Source organism: Monodon monoceros, unplaced genomic scaffold (genome assembly GCF_005190385.1).
Source record: "Monodon monoceros isolate NGI ecotype Baffin Bay Population unplaced genomic scaffold, NGI_Narwhal_1 Super_Scaffold_7, whole genome shotgun sequence".
NCBI lineage: Eukaryota > Metazoa > Chordata > Mammalia > Artiodactyla > Monodontidae > Monodon > Monodon monoceros.
Window position 1 is genome coordinate 19,676,738 of NW_021703784.1, and position 22,913 is coordinate 19,699,650.

Consider the following 22,913-nt stretch of genomic DNA (forward strand, 5'->3'; position numbering starts at 1 on the left):
AAAAAAAAAAAAAAAAAAAAAAAAAAAAGAATCCTTAAGGAAAAAAATAGTAAAAATAAATCAAAAGAAACTCATACTAAAAAATATCATAGTACTAACTACAGAAAACCAAAGAGAAAATCTTTGTGGGGGGGTGGTAGTTCAACTTCAAAGGAGCAAAGCTTTAGACTGACAGCTGATTTCTTAACAGAAATCAGAAGACAATGAAATGATATCTTTAAAGTGTCAAAAGAAAATAACAACCTAGATTCTTTATCCAGTGGAAACATCCTTCAAGAAAGAAGGTAAAATAAAGACATTTTTCTGACAAGCAAAAACAGAGATTTCATCACCAGCATATCTGAACTAAAGAAAATACTAAAATGTGTTCTTCAGTCAGAAAGAAAATGATTCCACATGGATGCTCAGAGAGGCTAGAAGGAATTAACAGCAAGAGAAGGTACAGATGTGGGTAAATGGGTAGTATGGGTAATTATGACTACATAAAACAACATTAATAATAATGCCTTATAAGGGTTAATATAGAGAGAGAATTAAAATATATAAGAACAGTAGCATATAAATCAGGAGTAGAGTAAATGAAGTTAAAGTGTTCCAGAGTCCTTGCATTGTCTGTAAAGAATTAAAGAACTGATTTATAATATACTGTGTTAAATCAAGGATGCATATTGTGATTTCTCAAATAACCACTAAAAGAATGTATAACTACCAAGCTAATGGTCAGAGGGTGGAGTGATGTTTGGGGGAGGGGAGGTGGAAATGAAATAATAAAATATGCTCAACTAATGTAGAGAAGGCAAGAAAGGAGAGAAAACAAGAACTAGTGAGACAAATAGGAAGCAAATAGTCAGATGGCATATTTAAACCTCAAAATATTAATGACTGGTTTAACTAAATGTGCCAATCAAAAGTCAAGAATTAGCACAATGGGGCTTCCCTGGTGGCGCAGTGGTTGAGAGTCCGCCTGCCGATGCAGGGGACATGGGTTCGTGCCCTGGTCTGGGAGGATCCCACATGCCGCGGAGCAGCTGGGCCCGTGAGCCATGGCCGCTGAGCCTGCGCGTCCGGAGCCTGTGCTCCACAATGGGAGAGGGCACAACAGTGAGAGGCCCGGGTACCGCAAAAAAAAAAAAAAAAAAAAAAAAAGAATTAGCACAATGGATTTTGTAAATGTATGTTGCTTACATGGTACATATTTAGAAAGGTTAAAAGTAAAAGGATGGGAAAGTTATAGCACGCAAACATCATGGCAAAAAGCATTACTTAGAGATAAATATTCAATAAACCGGGAAGGTAAAACAATTCTAAATTTGTATGCACACAGAGCACCAACATATGTAAATTTAAAATTAGCATAACTATGAGGAGAAACAGAAAAATCTATACTCCAAGCAAAAGATTTTAATATACATTTCATGTTATATGATAACTGATAGATAGAGATCAATAAGAATAAAGAAGATTTGAATAATATTATTTTAAAATATGACCTAATCAACATATATAAAACACTACATCCAAAATTTATTATTTTAAATGCACATAAAACATTTTTTTAAAATAATCTTTTCTGGGCCATAAAGCAAATCTCAATAAATTTCATAAACTTCAAATCATACAGTAAAATTAAGCTAGAAATCAATGGGAAAAATAACTAGAAAGATTTCCATTTGTCTGAAAGTTTAAAAATAATTTTCAAAGAAGAAATCTCAGTGAAAGTTAGAAAATACTTTAACTGAAAAGTATTAAAACATATCAAAACTTGTGGGATGCTCTGCTATACAGAAATTTATCATCCCAAAGGTATATATGTTGAGGAGGGAAAGGTAGAAAAATAACAAACTAAGGTTTTATATCCTTAGTTAGAAAAGGAACACATTCAGTACAAAGAAAGTAGAAAAGGAAATGAAAATAATAGCATAAATTGATGAAACTGAAAATAAACACACATTAAAGATCAACTAAGCCAAAAAGTTGGTCTTTTGAAAAGCCTCATTAAATTGATGAGAACCTAGCAAGCCTAAAGGAACAAAAAAGACAGCACAAATAACCATATAAGGGATAAAAACAGGGGCTATCAATTAACCCTACATACATTTTTTTAAAACACAGAATATCATGAATAACATTTGGTCAACAAATTTGAAATTTTAGATGGCATTAATAAATTTGTTAGAAAAAGACTATTTACCAAATCTGACACAATAAGAAATAGAAAATCAGAATAACCCTATACTATTAAAGAAATGTAATTTATAATTTAAGATCTACCTATAAAGAAACTTACAGGCCCAGATGACCTTACTGTTGAATTATTCCAAACATTTAAGAAATAATGCCAATCTTATACTTTTCATGCAGAGAGTAGAAAAGAGAACAATTTCCTACTCACTGTATGAGATCAGCGAAACCTTAATAACAAAACCTAACAAGGGGGCTTCCCTGAGGCGCAGTGGTTAAGAATCCGCCTGCCAATGCAGGGGACATGGGTTTGAGCCCTGGTCCAAGAGGATCCCACATGCCGCAGAGCAACTAAGCCTGTGCAACACAATTACTGAGCCTGCGCTCTAGAGCCTGCGAACCACAACTAATGAAGCCCACGCGCCACAATTACTGAAGCCCACGTTCCTGGAGCCTGTGCTCCACAACAAGAGAAGCCCCTGCAATGAGAAGCCCGCGCACTACAACAAAGAGTAGTCCCCGCTAGCTGCAACTGGAGAAAGCCCATGCGCAGCAATGAAGACCCAACACAGCCAAAAATTAAAATTAATTAATTAATTAATTAAATCTATCTTAAAAAAACTAACAAGGACATTATAAGAAAGAAAAATTACAGGCCAATCTTAATCATGAAATTGATGCCAAAAAATGCTAAATAAGATATTAGCAAAGCAAATCCAGAAATATATTAAAAATACAGTGCAACCAACTGGGATTTACTTCAGGAATAGAAGGTTAGTTTAACATTCAAAAATCAATCAATGGCTATTATAAACATTTTAAAATCAATCAGTGTATCTCACCACATTTGTAGAAGAAAGGATAAGTCATGTCATTATCTCAACAGTGCAAAAAAAAATTTGATAAAATGCAACATCCATTCATGAGAAAAATTATTAGTAAATAAGCACATCAGCGTCATGCTGTACACATCAGTGTCATAGTGCATGATACGCTCCCTTTGTCTCTGCCCTTCAGTCTACAACCAATAACATAATGTTAGCTCAAGAAAGGTTCATCTGCTCGACACATTGGAAGGCTAGAGAGTTCCACACATTTGTACATCTAAAGGTGGGTGGACTGGAGCACACTGAAGAGGCAGAACTGAGAGGAAAGCAGAGGTGGTGCTTATAATCCCGACTCCCAGCTACAGTAGCTGAGCCTGCAGCCCCAGAGAACCCAGTAAGAGCAGGGGAGGCAGCACACATGACTCCGGCCTCCTGGCTGCAGCAGCACGCACAGCCGCAGGGAATCAAGCAACAGTGGCAGCGGGGCCTGTGACCCCTCCAGCCATGGAGGTGGCCACGACCCAGGCCCCTATCCACAGCTGTGGGGCCTGGGAACCCAACAACTCCAGACACAGCAGAGGCCCCAGCCACCCTGGCTACCCCCACTACCACCCTACCCCAACAGCAGCAGTGCCTGCAACACAGGCAACCCCAACATGACAGACGTACCCATCACCCCGATGCCCGAGGCAGCAACATCAGCAGCAGCAGTGACACTGGCAGCAGCAAAGCACCAGTGACCCTGGAGGCATAAGGTATGAGAGGGAGGGCACCAGGCAACACCTCTCACAGAGGTGGTAGAGGGTGGAAAGTGCTGATTTTCAAATATAGCCACAGGCAGCTCAAGTAAGAGAAACCAAAAACTTGTGCCACCTACTTATGAACAAAAGAAAGACCTCTAATAACTAACCTGTTGAAATGCTAGCATCTATTAAAAAAAAAAAAAGCTTTACCTAAATAAGAAAGGTGTTTGCTACTTCAAACGTGCTGGCTACATCAACTCATTAAGCACCATAAAAAAAAACATGGTAACACAGTATCACAAAAAGAAAAAGACAAATCTCCAGAAATCAAACCTAAAGTCATGGAATATTGCAATCTAACCAGTAGAGAATTCAAAATAGCTGTCCTGAAGAAACTTGCTGAGTTACAAGAAAACTCAGAAAGGCAGTTCAATGAGCTCAGAAATAAAACAAATGAACAGAAGAAATACCTTACCAAAGAGATTGAAACTATGAAAAATAACCAACCAGAAATTCTGGAGCTGAAGAATTCAGTAAATGAGATGAAGAACACGTTAGAAAGCACTGGAAATAGAGCAGACCATATGGAAGAGAGAACTAACAAGCTTGAAGATAGAAAGCTAGAAATTAGACAGAAGAGGAGAGGGAACTAAGATCTAAACAAATGAAAGAATTTCTACAAGAATTATCCAACTCTATTAGGAAGGGTAACATAAGGATAATGGGTATCCCAGAAGAAGAGTGGGAGAAAGGAGCAGAGAGTTTATTTAAAGAAATAATAGCTGAGAACTTCCCAAACCTGGACAACTGGATATCCAAGTCTCTGAAGCAAAGATAACAGCTAATTATCTGAATGCAAAAAGACCTTCTCCAAGATACATTATGTTAAAACTGTCAAAAGTCAATGACAAAGAAAAAATTTTAAAGACAGCCAGGGGAAAAAAAGATAGTAACCTACAAAGGAACCCTCATTAGGTTACTGGCAGATTTCTCAGCAGAAACTCTACAGGTCAAAAGAGAATAGAATGACTTACTCAAGATATTGAAAGATAAAAACTGTCACCCAAGAATATTCTATCCAGCAAAGTTATCCTTCAGATATGAAGGAGAAACAAAGGCATTCCCAGACAAACAAAAGCTAAGAGAGTTCAGCACCACTAAACCTGCCTTTCAAGAAAGGTTGAAAGGAGCTCTTCTACCTGAAACAAAAAGGCGGAAGAACACAAAACTTTGAGTAAGGTCATAAACAGAATCAGAAAATTGCAACTCTGGACTTCTCTGGTGGCACAGTGGTTAAGAATCTGTCTGCCAAAGCAGGGGACATGGGTTCGATCCCTGGTCTGGGAAGATCCCACATGCCACGGAGCAACTAAGCCCGCAAGCCACAACTATTGAAGTCCGCGCGCCTAGAGCCCATGCTCCACAACAAGAGAAGCCACCGCAGTGAGAAGCCCGCGCACCATAACGAAGAGTAGCCCCTGCTCGCCGCAACTAGAGAAAGCCCACACGCAGCAACAAAGACCCAACGCAGCCAAAAATTAATTAATTAATTAAAATAAAACTGTAGCAGAAAACAATTTACATTACATAATCCAAGGAAAAATTCTGCCTTGAACTGGTTATCAGGAAAAAGTAAATCCCTTCAAGCTAGATGAACGGATAACACTTTTTTTAATCAAAGAATTAATATTATAGTCCATTTTACTATTCCTTCCAGGAAATGTAAGTATGTTTAGTGCCCAAGTGTAATAAGGAACTAATCACAAGTGCTTCAAAACATATTTCTCGGCTTTCTTTAACATGCTTTTTATTTATTAGGTATTATGTAAATACATACTTCAAATTATTTTGAAATATTAAATAAATAAATTACAAAGCTGTATCTTCAATGCTTTAAAACCATTCTCCCTCCTTATTTACAAAAGAGGCAAGAGAAACAGCTAATTCCAAACCCAAAGCCAGAACTTGGCTAGATCAAAAATATTTTGACAACTCATGACAAAGCAAAGAATTTTACCTGATCAAGCTCTTTCCCAGTTTTCCTAAGATTCTGTAGTTGGTAAACTTCTAGGCTTCTTCCATCATCCTGACAGCACAAATCAATTATGACACAGCCCTGGTCCTCAAAGGCATTGATTTGGTGAAAAGTAACAAAAGGTTTACTGTAGTACATCCCTGGAAGAAGCTGCAGGGGAAATCACAAACAGTGAAAAATAGATATTTTATTTTATCTCCTTTAGGGTACAGATCCACAAAGCTCAAATTAAGAAGATTTCCCCCTCTTTAAGTGACTGGCTTGGTAGGTATAAAAACCAGAATTTGGAATGTGGAAGCAAATATGCTTTGATTTAAAATCATCTCATCTCATATTTATCAATGAACTGGGGCTATTTGATATAGACCAATCAACTGTTTCAACTAACTTTAAAGTTCTCACGAAATATGGACCAATATTTTAAAGGATAAATAAATCTTAGGCTCTTAACTAGGTGGTTAAATAGAAAATACTTCTATTAAGAATTTATGATCGGGCTTCCCTGGTGGCGCAGTGGTTGAGAGTCTGCCTGCCGATGCAGGGGACACGGGTTCGCGCCCTGGTCTGGGAAGATCCCACATGCCGCGGAGCAGCTAGGCCCATGAGCCATGGCCGCTGGGCCTGCACGTCCGGAGCCTGTGCTCCGCAACGGGAGAGGCCACAACAGTGAGAGGCCCGCGTACCGCAAAAAAAAAAAAAAAAGAATTTATGATAAATTAAGTGACTAATCCTTTGAAAAATGTACTCATTACTAAAATGGGATTTTTTGGTAATGAAATTAGGGTACAGTAAATTTAGGATACTAGTTCTTTAGAGAGGTTTAAAAGTAGACAAATACAATAGTGCTATTAATCAGGAGTATATAGAAAGATATTTAACTAATATGCTTTAGACTTTGGTAGGACTATCATATTTACATATCAAGAAATCATAGAAGCAGCTAATAAAAATATCACTGCAAAAGTTACAGAAGACCTCTGCATGAACAATATCCTCTTTAGCAAATATTATATGGAAAAATCCATGCTAAAATGCTAAAAGGATTTCCTAGATGTCATTTTAATTGAATCAGATAATTTAAAGGATAAAACCATTTCCTACAATTTTCTAATATGCAAAATCCACTGTACTAATTAATAAATAACTAGCCCTACTTATGGAAGAAGGTAATATCCTTGATTAAGAGTGTCTTATGTAAGTAATGCCCAGTGAAGGCAAAAGTCAATCACATGAAAATTTGCCTTCATGTCCAATCATTTTCACAATAAATACACTCAAAATTCTCCACCTGACCAGTGTGCTTATCCACCACATGAAACCGTGTATTATACTGGGGTTCCCAGCTTATTCCATCTGAAAATGCCTTTCCCCGAATTTTAGAAGTGATGATTTTCCACAGATTCATCTTTAGAGGTTGTTCAATGAAGACAATGTAGTTCCTTGTCATTCCTAAAAGGTTCAAGCAAACAATAAAATGTTATTTGGCAAACTAGAGTTGTCTGAAATGTGACAGTTTGGGGACTTGTCTGAAGGCTTGGACACATTACTGCTGACCTAAACAAATACCAGTCAGAAATAATTCTTCATCATTTCCCAGCTTTGCTATATTTATTTTCTGTTCCTACATAAAAACAGGAACTGCTTAGAATAGCTGGGGTTGAATGCCCTCAACTTGCTTTTTGTCTTTTTCTTTCTTTCTTTCTTTTCAAATTGTTTTGGTTTAGGAACAAAGAAGCATTATATTAAAGTGTCATTTATGATCTGGACCTGTATTCCTTAATCCTTTTGCTATTTATACTGGAGGTAACAATCCAGGAGCAGATTGGCTATAAAGGTTTAGTATGCAGAAGATAAATATTCTGAGAAAAAGCTGAAGCAATCTACATGGAATATGAATTGCCTCCCCCAAAATATAATCAAAGTCTTTCCTGTACGATTATTATTTGTGGTCTTTAAAGTTACCTAAAATATTGAATTCTGTCAATTTTTTATGGTCATGTTGTTTTAATTAAGACTTTATATTTTGGAGCAGTTTTAGGCTCACAACAAAATTGAGGGGAAGGTACAGAGATTCCCCATATACCACCTGTCCCTAAACACGCACAGCCTCCACATTATCAATTTCCTCCACCAGAGTGGTCCATTTGTTACAACTGATGAACCTACACTGACACATCACGATCACCCAAAGTCCATAGTCTCTGTTGTGGAAACATACATAAATGTAATTTTTTCCTTTGTATTTAGATATTCAATGACATACAACATAATACAAAACAAACCAGAGACTGATTTCTATGACTAGGGGTTACTCATTGTGTAATGCTGGAGCAGGGGGCTGAAGGGAGAGGCTGTTCTCCATAGAGAACTGAAGTGGAGTTAGCGCTGGGTGACTAAATCTCAGCCTGACTCAATGCGCTGGGAAGGGACCAATGATTTCTTAAACTGACAACTATTTCCTAGAGCAGTCAATTAATTAAAAACTTTAAAATTAATTGGTGTTTCCAATTAATTTTTTAGTAATTGTTTGTATTAAAATATCTTTTCAATCAGTCAGTTGGCTAGGGTAAGAAGTACGTGACTAAACAGAATGAACTTAATTGGCATTAAAATGCAACCTTCGTCTCTTATCACCATACTCTAATAAACTGTATTAACACAGTACTTGCTAAAATTAGTCCCTCTGCAACAGTAACATTAAGGCAGCCCCCAATAAAATTTGCCTTATTTTTGGGCTCACCAAAGCTGTGGTAGTAAGAAGGTTTCATCCTCTCTGCAGAAGCAATAGAACATATCACCTGGGCTCCATGGATTGTCTCCCCAAGGTCTACTTTCTCTGGAGGAACCCGAATAACATTATAGCAAGAACCTGGAAAATGGAAAGTCCTGTCTTAACTGTTTTACATTCATTTTAAGAAAAAAGATAAGCCTTGCACTTGTGAACTAGGCAAAAGCAGTTAAGAGATTTATACAATATGCATGACACCCATATTTCTTTTTTTTAAACATCTTTATTGGAGTATAATTGCTGTACAATGGTGTGTTAGTTTCTGCTTTATAACAAAGTGAATCAGTTATACATATACATATGTTCCCACATCTCTTCCCTCTTGCATCTCCCTCCCTCCCACCCTCCCTATCCCACCCCTCTAGGTGGTCACAAAGCCCCGAGCTGATCTCCCTGTGCTATGCAGCTGCTTCCCACTAGCTATCTATTTTACGTTTGGTAGTGTATATGTCCATACCACTCTCTCACTTTGTCACAGCTCACCCTTCCCCCTCCCCACATCCTCAAGTCCATTCTCTAGTAGGTCTGCGTCTTTATTCCCACCTTACCCCTAGGTTCTTCATGACCTTTTTTTTTTCTTAGATTCCATATATATATGTTAGCATACGGTATTTGTCTTTCTCTTTCTGACTTACTTCACTCTGTATGACAGACTCTAGGTCTATCCACCTCACTACAAATAACTCAATTTCGTTTCTTTTTATGGCTGAGTAATATTCCATTGTATATATGGGCCACATCTTCTTTATCCATTCATCTGTTGATGGACACTTAGGTTGCTTCCAGGTCCTGGCTATTGTAAATAGAGCTGCAATGAACATTTTGGTACATGACTCTTTTTGAATTATGGTTTTCTCAGGGTATATGCCCAGTAGTGGGATTGCTGGGTTATATGGTAGTTCTATTTGTAGTTTTTCAAGGAACCTCCATACTGTTCTCCATAGTAGCTGTATCAGTTTACATTCCCACCAACAGTGCAAGAGTGTTCCCTTTTCTCCACACCCTCTCCAAGCATTTATTGTTTCTAGATTTTTTGATGATGGCCATTCTGACTGGTGTGAGATGATATCTCATTGTAGTTTTGATTTGCATTTCTCTAACGATTAATGATGTTGAGCATTCTTTCATGTGTTTGTTGGCAATCTGTATATCTTCTTTGGAGAAATGTCTGTTTAGGTCTTCTGCCCATTTTTGGATTGGGTTGTTTGTTTTTTTGTTATTGAGCTGCATGAGCTGCTTGTAAATTTTGGAGATTAATCCTTTGTCAGTTGCTTCATTTGCAAATATTTTCTCCCATTCTGAGGGTTGTCTTTTGGTCTTGTTTATGGTTTCCTTTGCTGTGCAAAAGCTTTGAAGTTTCATTAGGTCCCATTTGTTTATTCTTATTTCCATTTCTCTGGGAGGTGGGTCAGAAAGGATCTTGCTGTGATTTATGCCATAGAGTGTTCTGCCTATGTTTTCCTCTAAGAGTTTGATAGTGTCTGGCCTTACATTTAGGTCTTTAATCCATTTTGGGTTTATTTTTGTGTATGGTGTTAGGGAGTGTTCTAATTTCATACTTTTACACGTATCTGTCCAATTTTCCCAGCACCACTTATTGAAGAGGCTGTCTTTTCTCCACTGTATATTCTTGCCTCCAGCTATTGTATTTTAATGTCCACAAATGGTTCCCCTCTAGCTCTCTGAAGTTGAACTCAATCCCATCTTCATAGGAAACGATAAGGTAGCAGCTAGGAATATCCTCAAATTCTATTTGTCCTTCTTCCCACTCCCCAGCTCCATAAACTACAATCTCCATTTGTACCCATGTCCAACTCCTTCCTTTCAGTGTTCTAGATCCCTGGGGTCACTTTGGGTCCCATCTCATCCTGTCTCATCAACATTCATTCATGCAGTCATTCATCTGGCTATTACTACTTCCTCAAGTTACCCACTCCTCTAGTAGCCTTTCCTGACTCTTCCCCACCCAAAGGCATTTAGTGTCCCTCCTTTATGCTTTAATTATATCCTATACTATCATAGTACTTATCTCATTGTACTATAATTTTCTGCTTATTTATCTGTTTCCTACTAGACTGAGCTCTTCTGGAGCAGGAATTGTGTCTGATACATCTTTGTATCTTCAGTACCAAAAAATGACTTGGCATTTAGTAGGTACACTATAAATAACTACTGACAGATTAACTAACAACATATGTTTGTTAAATCACTCAATGAATGAACAAATATTGAGGTCATATTGAATTATCTTCCTAGTGTTAGAAGTGCCAATGTAGGTCCTGAAGAACTTAGGTAACCTATAGAGCTTCGCAATCACTAAGCTTCCTTTGGAACAAGATAACCACACAGTTCCCTACTCATTATCAGCAACTACTTACTGAGTGTCAACTATGTTCTAGGCACTCTTGTAAGAGTCCTAAGTACCATATCCTAAACACTTGTATACAGCAGTGTACAAAATAGACAAAAGGCTCTTCATTTATAAAGCTCAAATTCTAAAAAAAATCATACAATAAGTAAAAATATAATGCATCAGATGATGAGAAGAACTATATTGAGAAATAAACCAGGGAATGGGGATTAGAAGTGAGTGTATAAGGATGGGGGCTACTGTTTGCAATTTTAATTACGGTGGTCTGGGAAGGTTTCACTAAGAAGGTGACATTTGAGTAAAGACCTGAAAGAAGTGAGGAAGATAGCCTTGAGGATATCTGGGAGAAACGCATTTCAGGTGGAGAGAAGATCAGATGCAAAGATTCTCAGCCAAGAATAAGTTTGGAGTGTTCAAATAAGAGCAATGAGGCCAGTGTGGCCCTATCCATAGTAAGCAAAGAGAAAATTCTAGATGAGGTGGGGTGGGTTAAAAGGATAACTGGCTGATATGCTAAGAATAAACTGAAGTGGGGCAAGGGGAGAAGTAAGGAGACTAGTTAAGAAGCTACTACAATAATTCAAATGAGAAAGAATGGTGGCCTAAACCAGAGTGGCGGCAATGGAGGTGATATGAGGTAGTCGGATTTTTGATATATTTTGAAGGCATTATTGAAATTACTTTTTGACCCATTAGATGTGGATGTGAGAGAGGTATAAAAAATGATTCCAAAGTTATCATCTTAAGCAAGTGGAAGGACAGAGTTACCATCAACTGACATAGGGAACATTTTAAGCAGAGAAAGTTTAGGGGGAAAGATCAAGAGTTTGGTTTTTAAAAAATTAATTTTGTAACATCTATCAGACATCTTAGTAAAAACACTGAGTAAGCAACTAACTGATGGGGAGGTCTAGGTTAGGACATTATATGTTTTGAGAACCAATTATAAATAAAACGCCATGATTTATACAGTGATGGGTTATAAAAGAAATGAAAGACAAACTCTAGAGTTCCAAGAGTACCATACTACTATCTAACTGTTTATGTATTTTAAATTAGTACTTAAAACTAGCTGGATTAATGTTTAGAGGATTTTTTTAATTTTAAAAAGCCTTTTTAAAATACCTGGAAAGGTAGAAATTATTAGCAAGCACTTTATTTACAAAGAAAATCACTAAATTTCCCCCAAACGCATACTATCTAGTAGAGCTCCCTGCAGCTACATGCACATTTGCGTTCCAGTTTAAAAATTCATCACTGAACCAAATAATCAAGTAAGAAAGAAGTAAATCCAGTTTTAGTTGAGATTAGAAGATCAAGAGAAAAAATTTCTGTCTCAGCAATTGGATTAAGTGACAATTACTCAATTCACTAAATTTGAACACTGCTAGTTAATGAACTGTCCTAACTTCAAGTCTTGAAGGCATGAGCAGAGCAGAGACACCCAGGAAACACCCAGCAGAGAACTGAATGCCTAAAGGAATGACCTGCCCAATACTGTGAGCCTAACTCTGGGAGACTCTTCAGGACTTTGTATAAACATCAAATTGAGGCAAAATAACAAGCACAGCCTCTGATGATTTGTGGCAAGGTTTCTCAAAGATTCATGGGCCACTTGCACCAAAATCACCTGGAGATCTTGTTAAAATGTACCAAGATAAGGAGTGAAAGCATAGTTACAATGCAGATTCTTAACCCTTTTTCAGGTCTAGTGAACCAGAATCTCTGAAGATGAAGCCCAGTGATCTACATTGCTAGGAAGCATTTCAGATGGTTTTTAGGTGCTCTAAAGGCTGAGAATCACTGATATAATGACTATTTATTTTAGAAAAATAATTAAGAATGGTTAAACAGTATTTCTCATATTATGAACTAGTTACAAAGTTATCTACTTGGGTATTAGAGTTAATTTATTAAGAAATAAATTTTTTATGATCAAAAAAGATGCATGGACAAAATACTGCTGAGTCAGTTTACCCATTTGCTGAAAGATTTTACCTAAAAAGATGTTTGCTGTCTCCTATAACAGCTTTGAAGAATACATCCCAACCCGAGGTCAGGTAACAAAGAAGAGAGAGGGCTGAGTGATGAAGTTTCCAGGGTACCCTATCTCTTCTTGAGCCAGTAAAAAGCAAACCTGCAGTATTCATTTTCATATACACTCATACATGTAAATATGGAGAGGTAGAGATGAACAACCCACAAAGTCAATTACTTACCAAAGGTATATATTAACCTATTCAAAAGTTAACCCATACAAAAGATTCGTAGTAGGGCTTCCCTGGTGGCACAGTGGTTGAGAGTCCACCTGCCGATGCAAGGGATACGGGTTCGTGCCCCGGTCCGGGAAGATCCCACATGCCGCGGAGCGGCTGGGCCCGTGAGCCATGGCCACTGAGCCTGTGCGTCCGGAGCCTGTGCTCCGCAACGGGAGAGGCCACAACAGTGAGAAGCCCGCGTACCGCAAAAAAAAAAAAAAAAAAAAGATTCGTAGGTTATAGATGACAGAATGACAGCTAAGATAGTCAGAAACTTCTAATGCTTACACTTACACATTCCTTTTCAAACAGAGAGAGATGTGTACTTGGGTACAGGATAATTCATGTGCATGCCCTGAGAGAATCCTCTGTAGTCAGTGATGAATAATTAAGATGATCTTATGGAGTGACTAGTAGCAAGTTTTTGTGTGTTACTCAGACTAGACACCCGAAGCTTGCCTAAGCAAGCATCTTAAATCTTCTCAAGGTTCACTGCCCTTGTCTATAAAATGGGGGTAATAACAGCCTTTCTTAATGCCATGGATAGACATACAGATTATCATACTAAGTGAAGTAAGACAGACAGAGAAAGACAAATATCATACAATATCACTTATATGTGGAATCTAAAACATGATACAAATGAACAAACTTATGGTTGCCAAAGGGGAAAGGGGTGGGGAATAAATTAGGAGCTTGGGATTAGCAGATACAAACTACTATATATAAGATAAACAACAAGGTTGTACTGTATAACACAGGGAACTATGTTCGATATCTTGTAATAAACCATAATGGAAAAGAATATATATATACATATATATGTAACTGAATCACTTTGCTATATACCAGAAACTAACACAACATTGTAAATCAACTATACTTCAATTTTAAAAAAATAAAAATAATAGTACCTTTCTCAGAGACTTTCATAAAGATTAAATGAGAAAATATATGGAAAATACGGTTAACACCAGTACATACTAGGCACTCAATAAATGCTGGTTATCGTTATTAGCCATTAGAACCTTCTGGAACAGAATAATAGGCAGCTGGGGAAGTATATGGATGACCAGGAAAGAGATGTGATGTAAGTGGTTGTGAATGCAACCAAACTTTAACCTTAACTTACTTTGTAGTGTTTTACTCCCATGGTAATAATAAATTCCTTCCTATGTAATATACAGTATACCTTCTCTATATCTCTTTGCTGTAGCATTCTAAATTTCTTATACTTACAATATGGTACTTCCTGAAAATTCAAGTTTGAGAAATACATTACTCATCCCTACAATGCTTGTGAGCCAAAAAGCATAAGGGAACATAAAAATGTGAGTCATGTTGAAAAGATCAAATAGAAAATCAGCTTCCAAGCATATGTGCAAAAAGACAACAGAACTTAATTATAAATTATATATTTTAAGTTCAGTAATGCTACTTCGGAGATTTCTTTCTGAACCTTTCAAATGAAGTTTCATATATGTTAACATCTTGGCCATAATGGAAGTGTGGGAAGATAGTTAACTCCCAATTATTTTTTAAAAGACCCCCATCCCAACTTTACCATGTTGCCCATAGGAGTTCCCCATGTTGTATGCTGTTCCATCTTTGTCATAATGAGGATGTGCAGTTGCTCCATTCACAGCAATAAATTTGCTCCAGTCTACCTGCAAATTTAAGACCATACAGAGACTTAAATTTTACATGGGAAGATCTCTATTTAGACGCATAGACAGTAGGGATGTGTCAAATATTTTAAAAATAAGATATAAAAACTACAGTTTAAGCCCTAATGTCTCACCTCTGAGAAATCAAAATTATTTTTCCTACTAAAGAAAAAGAAACTAAGACCAAAGAACAACAAAACCAAACAAAAACTCTACCACCACCACCAACAAAAAATGGACAAAAATGATTATCCAGTACGAATTTTTTATTTTGCCCAAGATCACAAGATCACAGGAAAGATCAAAAGAATAAGAATTAAAATTCTGGCCCAAAGTTTTATTTTATCTTTAATTAATGTGTAATGTGAAGGCAGTATGGGTCTAGATAATCTCCAGTCCAGTTCTACCTGTAGCTAGGCAGAAAATGAATTGGCAAAAATAAGTCTGGCTATTGTAAATAGTGCTGCAATGAACATTGTGGCACACAACTCTTTTTGAATTATGGTTTTCTCAGGGTATATGTCCAGTAGTGGGATTGCTGGGTCATATGGTAGCAACCTAATGGATCAAGAGATGAATGGATAAAGAAGATGTGGCACATACATACAACAGAATATTACTCAGCCATAAAAAGAAACGAAACTTGAGTTATTTCTGGCAAGGTAGATGGACATAGAGTCTGTCATACAGAGTGAAGTAAGTCAGAAAGAGAAAAACAAATACCTTATGCTAACACATATATAAGGAATCTAAAAAAAAAATGGTTCTGATGAACCTAGAGGCAGGACAGGAATAAAGACACAGATGTAGACACGGGGAGGGGGAAGGCTAAGCTGGGACAAAGTGAGAGAGTGGCACGGACACATATACACTACCAAAAGTAAAATAGATAGCTAGTGGGAAGCAGCTGCATAGCACAGGGAGATCAGCTTGGTGCTTTGCAACCACCTAGAGGGGTGGGATAGGGAGGGTAGGAGGGAGATGCAAGAGGGGGGGGATATGGGGATATACGTATGCATATAGCTGATTCACTGTGTTATACAGCAGAAACTAAAACAACATTGTAAAACAATTATACTCCAATAAAGATGTTAAAAAAAAGATTAAAAAAAATAAGTCTGTACTACTCTATTTCTCCTTCGCCCTAGCTTTCAGACATTAGGACTAAGGAAGAAGAAGTCTAGAACTATCTTTAAGGAACACCCCAACCCCACAGGCCATTCTAACCAGGACAGAGGGTACACAGTGATGTGAATTAGTGGGTAACTTTGATTTTGTTTAAGGATCCAATTTTTTCTTCAGATATTAGCTACTCTAAAAAGTATTTTGAATGGAGAGAAATTTTAGGGTTTATTATATTCGTTTTTAACCTATAGTTTACCTTTTCTGTTTTTTCCAGGGTTTCAATGTCCAGTTTATTCATGAAGTTGGTTTCTGTACTAATGTAGTAATCACCCTTGTACTGCACATAGTTGACATTGGTGTTGTCAGTAATTGCTGAAATCAAACCCCAGAGTTATTTAAACACCACAACTTTCTCAAGGGAGAAAGCAGTTTAAACATCCTCTCATATCAAAAATATATATATTTCAATATTTATATAGCTTGACATATATCATAATAATTTAAAGAATCATCACTATCCCCTGCAAATTCTGAGCATATTAAAGGCTGCTTACCAAGCGGTTCAAATTTTGACATGAAACGTTTGAAAACATTCTTGCATGGATCAGGGAGAGCCAATGTGCCAAATTCTGAGATCACAATTCGATCATGAACACTGTTGGTCTTATATGTATCACTCTGTAGAAACTTGCTCCTGTATGTCACTGTGCCCTTCTCCACCTTGAACTGGTGAAGTAAAGCCATTCCATCAAACCAGTGATTGTACCTTTAAACAGGAGCAAAAATAGAAAAATAAATATTAGGAAGATAAACATGGGGCCAAAATGAGAGATTTCAAATACAGAAATAAGGAAATGGGATGGGTTCCCAGCAGAACCTGCTCAGTCAAAGAACTTGAAATTAAGCGTTGATAGCTTTTGAGTATATCCTGGAGTACAACAATGAAAGAGCAACTTACATTCTCTTGACCCTTACCCCTTATCAAAAAACTCACACATCAGAGGGCTAAAGAAAAACCCTAAGCTGGTGACGCCTAAGATAATTCTGTCTTTAACCTATAGCCAAGATATCAGCATATGGAATGCTTGACATTTCTCAAATTAAAATGGATTCCAAAACTTTTAGAGATAGTTATCTTCATATCTTATACATATTACATTTTCTATTTATTTAAAATTTTTTCAAATTTATCAGAACTATGCTAAAGTAAGCAAGTAAGATGACTATCCTTACTGGATAATCATTTTCATCCATATAATTACAGTATAGAAATGATGTATCTAAATGATGGAACATCAAAACACTGTAAGGAAAGTTTGCGCTTTGCTTTTAAAAGGGTTTAATATTATTTAGTCTTTTCTCTCATATGCTTGACAGATTGAATGCTTAATGTCTTCAGCATGAATAACAAGCTAAAAGTCTTGGTCTTCTCTTAAAGGCTTGTCTTAAAAGGCTACGGTCTTGAAAGCAGGGATTCAAAGAGATATTTGTACACCCATCTTACAGCAGCATTATTTACAGTAACCAAAAGGTGGAAACAACCCAAGCGTCCATCAGCTGAAAAACAGGATAAACAAAATTTAACATACAACGGAATATTATACAGCCTTAAAAAGGAAAGAAATTCTGTCACATGCTATAACATGGATAAACCTTAAGGACACCATCTAAATGAAATAAGCCAGTCACAAAAGACAAATACTATATGATAGCACTTACATGAGATATCTAAAGTAGTCAAATTCACAGAAACAGAAAGTAGAATGATGGTTACCAGGGGCTCAGGGGAGGGGGAAATGGAGAGCTATTGTTTAATGGGTATAGAGTTTCAGTTTCTCAAGATGAAAAAGTTCTGAAGATCTGTTTCACAACACTAACCTGTACATTTAAATATGGTTGAGTTGTGTTTTTACAATTTTTTTTAAACTGCAGGAAATAAAGGTGTTTTTTTTTTTAAGGCCCTCTTTATGCAGTGATTTGAGATGACATCTTTATAATTTTATCATTTTTGATATGAGAGGATGTTTAAACTGCCTTCTCCCTCAATTTTATTGAGTTTATAAACTCAATTTCCGTAAGTTCTTGGGTCCATTTCTGGGCTTTTTATTCTGTATCACTTGTCTATTTGTCCATTCATGCATCAATATCACAATGTTTTAATTATAGAGTCTTTATAGTATATTTTAACATCTGATAGGGCTAGTCCCCACCCCTCTCTGAGAATTTTCTTTTTTAGTGTTTTCTTGACTATTCTTGCATATTTATTTTTCCACATGAACTTTAGTATTTATTTGTCTAACTTCCTTTAAAAACTGGAATTTTTATTAAGATTGTATTAAATTTAAAAATTAACTTAGGGAGAACTGACATGTTTGTGATGTTGAATCATCCATCCTATTCAAGAACAGAGGATCTTTCTAGTTAATTGTGTCTTTTAGGAGTGTTTGAAAGTTTGCACATTTCTTGTTAAACTCATTTCTGAGCATTTACTCTTCCTTGTTGCTATTTTAAATGAGGTTTTTCCTACCATTATGCCCCCTAACTGGTTATTATTTGTGTATATGAAAGCTAGTGATTTCAGTATGTTAATTTTACATCCTGTTACCTCACCTTTTATTTGTTTGTGTTATTTTGTCATTAATTCTCTGTGGCTTTCCAGGTTTACTTTACTAATCCGTGTGCCTCTAATTAATTTCTTTAGTCTAATTGTATTGGCTACATCTGATTAAATAGAAGTGAAGATAGTAGCCATCCTTTCCTTGTTTCTGCTTTAGAAAAAAACTTGTAATGTTTCCCAATTAATATTGCTGGTTTTAGGACTAAAATGAAAATATATTAATTTATATCTGTGTGTAGATATATACATGTATATATATGTATACATGTATATATATACACACACATATACTCACATATATAAATATATGTATATATAAAATACATATATAAATATGTATGTATGTGTATATATATATATGTACAAAATCGTGTTAAGAAAGTATCCCTCAAGTCCTACTATCTTGAGTATTTTTATGAGGAACAGATGTTGAATTTTGACAAACATTTTATTAGCATTTATGGAGAAGATTATGATTATGACTATGATTTTGATTATTTTTCTTGAGATCTATTAATATGGTATATGACAGGGCTTCCCTGGTGGTGCGGTGGTTGAGAGTCCGCCTGCCGATGCAGGGGACAAGGGTTCGCGCCCCGGTCCGGGAAGATCCCACATGCCGCGGAGCGGCTGGGCCAGTGAGCCATGGCCGCTGAGCCTGCGCGTCCGGGGCCTGTGCTCCGCAGTGGGAGAGGCCACAGCAGTGAGAGGCCCACGTACCACAAAAAATATATATATATATATGGTATTTGACAGTAATGGATTTCCAAATAATGAACCTATCTTGCATTCTTGGAATTAATCCTACCTAATTATAGTGAATTATATGTTTAATGTAGTGTTGGATTCTGTTTGTTAAGAAAATATTTATTAGTATTATATTAGTACTATATATTTTGTACTTTTTCATGGATATTCATAAATAATATGAATAATTGTTTCCTTTTTGTAACAACTTTATCATGTATAGATATCAATATTATACTTTATTCATAAAAAGTAGTGGGAAACTTCCCTTCATTTTCAATCCTTTAAAATAATCTATAGAGCACTGAAACTATCTGATATTTGAAGGTTTGGTAGAATTTCCCTGTGAAATAATCTGGGCCTACTGCTTTTTTTAAGAAGCAGTTTCACAATAAGTTTCTTGTTTTCTTCAACAGAAATTGGTCTGTTTAAACTTTCTACTTCTATCAATTTTGGTAATCTGTATTTCCTCAGGGAATTATCCATTTCCTTGAGGTTTTCAAATGTATTTGCATAGAGGCCCACAAAATCTTCTATAATTTTTTTATCTGTTTCAATGGCTTCTCTTTCATTGTCATTTCTCTCTTTTCTTCTTTTCTTTTCTTTTCTTCTTTTGTATTTTTCTTTTCTTTTTTTTTTTTTTTTTGGCCACACCATGCGGCTTGTGGGATCTTAGTTCCCTGACCAGGGATCGAACCCGTGTCCCCTGCAATGGAAGTGCAGAGTCCTAACCACTGGACAGCCATGGAATTCCTTCATTGTCATTGCTTTCTCCCTTTTTCCTTGATAACATTAGCTAGTGGTTTCTCACTCTATTTTGGTAATTTTTTATCAAAAAACATTAAAAACAAAATAGTTTCAATAATTATTGTTATTCTGGTCTAAATACCAATAAAATCATGATACGTAGAGCCAAACACAATACTCTGTGTATAAACTAAGACACTCAACTTCCTCATTTAAGATATTTCATATTCTTTTCTTTCTTTCTTGTTTTTATTTGTTACCACCTCAAATTGCTGACTTGTACTGAGCTGTCAAGCAAAACCCCTAATTTTTTTTTTTTTTTTTTTTTTTTTTTTTTTTTTGGCTGTACGCGGGCTTCTCACTGTTTTGGCCTCTCCCACTGCGGAGCACAGGCTCCGGACGCACAGGCTCAGCGGCCATGGCTCACGGGCCCAGCGGCCATGGCTCACGGACCCAGCCGCTCCACAGCATGTGGGATCTTCCCGGACCAGGGCACGAACTCGTGTCCCCTGCATCGGCAGGTGGACTCTCAACCACTGCGCCACCAGGGAAGCCCCAAAACCCCTAATTTTTAACACATTCTGCTGTTAAACCAATCTCTTCCATCTTCATTCTTGTAATAACTGGTTTTCTTTTTTCTTTTTCTTTTTTTTTTTGCGGTACGCGGGCCTCTCACTGCTGTGGCCTCTCCTGTTGCAGAGCACAAGCTCTGGACGCGCAGGCTCAGCGGCCATGGCTCATGGGCCCAGCCGCTCCACGGCATGTGGGATCTTCCCGGACTGTGGCACGAACCCGTGTCCCCTGCATCGGCAGGCGGACTCTCAACCACTGCGCCACCAGGGAAGCCCATAACTGGTTTTCTTGATCCATATTTACCTTTAATAAATTTTAACTTGTTAGATTCCATCTCACAAGATCCTTCTAGACCCTGTCATTCTATGCATTCATTTATTCAAATCAACCAACATTTTTTGAGTCCCTACTATCTGCCAGGCATTGTCCAAGCCCAGCAATTACAGGCATGTAAATAACTATAATACAAAATGATTACTGCAACAATAGAGAAGTGTTCAAAAACGTTATCTATGCACAGGAGCAACAGGATGGAAGGATGAGGTTATCAGGGAAAGATCAAGAGGAAAGAAGACATTTGGCTGGTCCTTTAAGGATGTTTGCCAACTGGAGAAGAGTAGAAGGGTATCCTAGTGAGAAGTAATTTAAAAAAAAGGAAGAGCCTGAAGGCATATGGTATCTTGGAGGAACAGCCAGTAAACAAATTAGTGTGTAGACAGAGCCATCAGTGGCAGGCGATGATGATGGAGAAACAAGTCAGCACAAGACCTACCAGCACTTAAATTTAAGGCTTAAAGAACTTCAGCAGGAAAGCATGAAGTTTTGGAGCAGGAAAGTGAAACTGTGAGACTTGTATCTTAAGAAGGTCACTATGGACACAGAGTAGAATATGGGACAGAAAGAGGAGCATTCAGGCAATAATACAAGTGAGAAAAGATAAGAGACTAAACTGAAGCAGTACAGTTAGAATGGAACAAATGGCAGAAATAAGTCAGAGATGACTGACAGGAGGTAGACAGTGACAAAAAGAGAGAGTCCAAAATGTCACACCTGAATGGATGGTGATGCTTTAACCGAGACAGAGAATACATGAAGAGCAAGTATTGGGGAAAAGCAAACAGTTCAGTTTTGAACAAGAGTCTGAGCCGTTTGCAAACCATCAGGGTAGAGATGTTCCACCGCCAGTTGGGAAAATACAGGTCTAGAGCACAAGAGATGGGTGTGGGGTGGGAGAGATATTTGAGAGTATCTCTGTTTGACAGACATAGCCATAGGTGCAAACGGGATAATAACACCATCTACTGAACACTTACTACATGCCAGGTACTGTGCTAGGCACTTCACCACATCTTTTCATATATATATATATAGTGTGTGTATAGAGTTGACCCTTGAACAACATGACTTTGAACTGCGTGGGTCCACTTATACACAGATTTTTTCAGTAGTAAATACTGTGGTACTACATGATCTGCAGTTGGTTGATGTAGAACCACAGATGTGAAGCAACCATGGGTATAAAGGCCTGACTATAAGTTATACACAGTTTTCCCACTATGCAGAGGGCTGGCGCTCCTAACCCCCAAGTTGTTCAAGGGTCAAATATATAAATATTTATCCCCCCCTTCACATTGATTAGAGATGTGGAACTACTATTACCATATTACAGATGTGGAAACCACGGTTCAGAGCAACAACAAGCCCAGGGTCACAGGACAGGTAAGTGGCAGAACAAGGATCTCAACCCAGTGCTGACTCCAAATCCTGGGATCTACAACACCCACAAAAGTAAGGTGAACCATAAGAAGTTATTTTGGCAGGAAAGGGAGTGGAGAGAGAGGGCACTGAGGGAAAGAAGAGAATGAAAATGCACTGAGTCCCCATCCCTGTCAGCCACTGAATGAAGCTCTTTGTATGCATTATCTCCTTTAATCATCATATCCAGTCATTAAAATCGATATTATTAGGCCCATTTTTCACGTGGAAAACCTTGCTCAAGAGCATAGTGCTGATAAGTGGTGAAAATGAAATCTGAACCCACCCCATCTTACTCTAAAGAATGTATTATTTCTACTATAGCAAAGAAAGCATACAATGAGAGAAAAGGAAGGAATGCTCAGGTCAGAGGTTGGGGTATATCAACATCAAAGGGGCAAGTGAAGTGAGCAGCAAAAAAAATTATTTTAGAACATGCTATCATAGAGACAGAAGAAGAATCAAGAGAAAGTGTTATG

The 22,913-nt window shown here is 37.2% G+C and overlaps 1 protein-coding gene across 4 annotated transcripts in view; it reads right to left on the reverse strand.

The window, feature by feature from the left end:
• Positions 1–22,913, reverse strand: part of LOC114887675 (testis-expressed protein 12) — a 51,070-nt gene that overhangs the window by 8,039 nt on the left and 20,118 nt on the right. For all 4 annotated transcript variants that reach the window (XM_029209467.1, XM_029209472.1, XM_029209466.1 and 1 more), the window contains 6 exons: positions 16,550–16,761; positions 16,252–16,367; positions 14,768–14,870; positions 8,527–8,655; positions 7,075–7,235; positions 5,769–5,936 (listed from right to left, as the gene is read on the reverse strand). In XM_029209467.1, the coding sequence (XP_029065300.1) occupies positions 5,769–5,936; positions 7,075–7,235; positions 8,527–8,655; positions 14,768–14,870; positions 16,252–16,367; positions 16,550–16,761 (889 nt within the window). The remainder of the gene's footprint in view (positions 1–5,768; positions 5,937–7,074; positions 7,236–8,526; positions 8,656–14,767; positions 14,871–16,251; positions 16,368–16,549; positions 16,762–22,913) is intronic.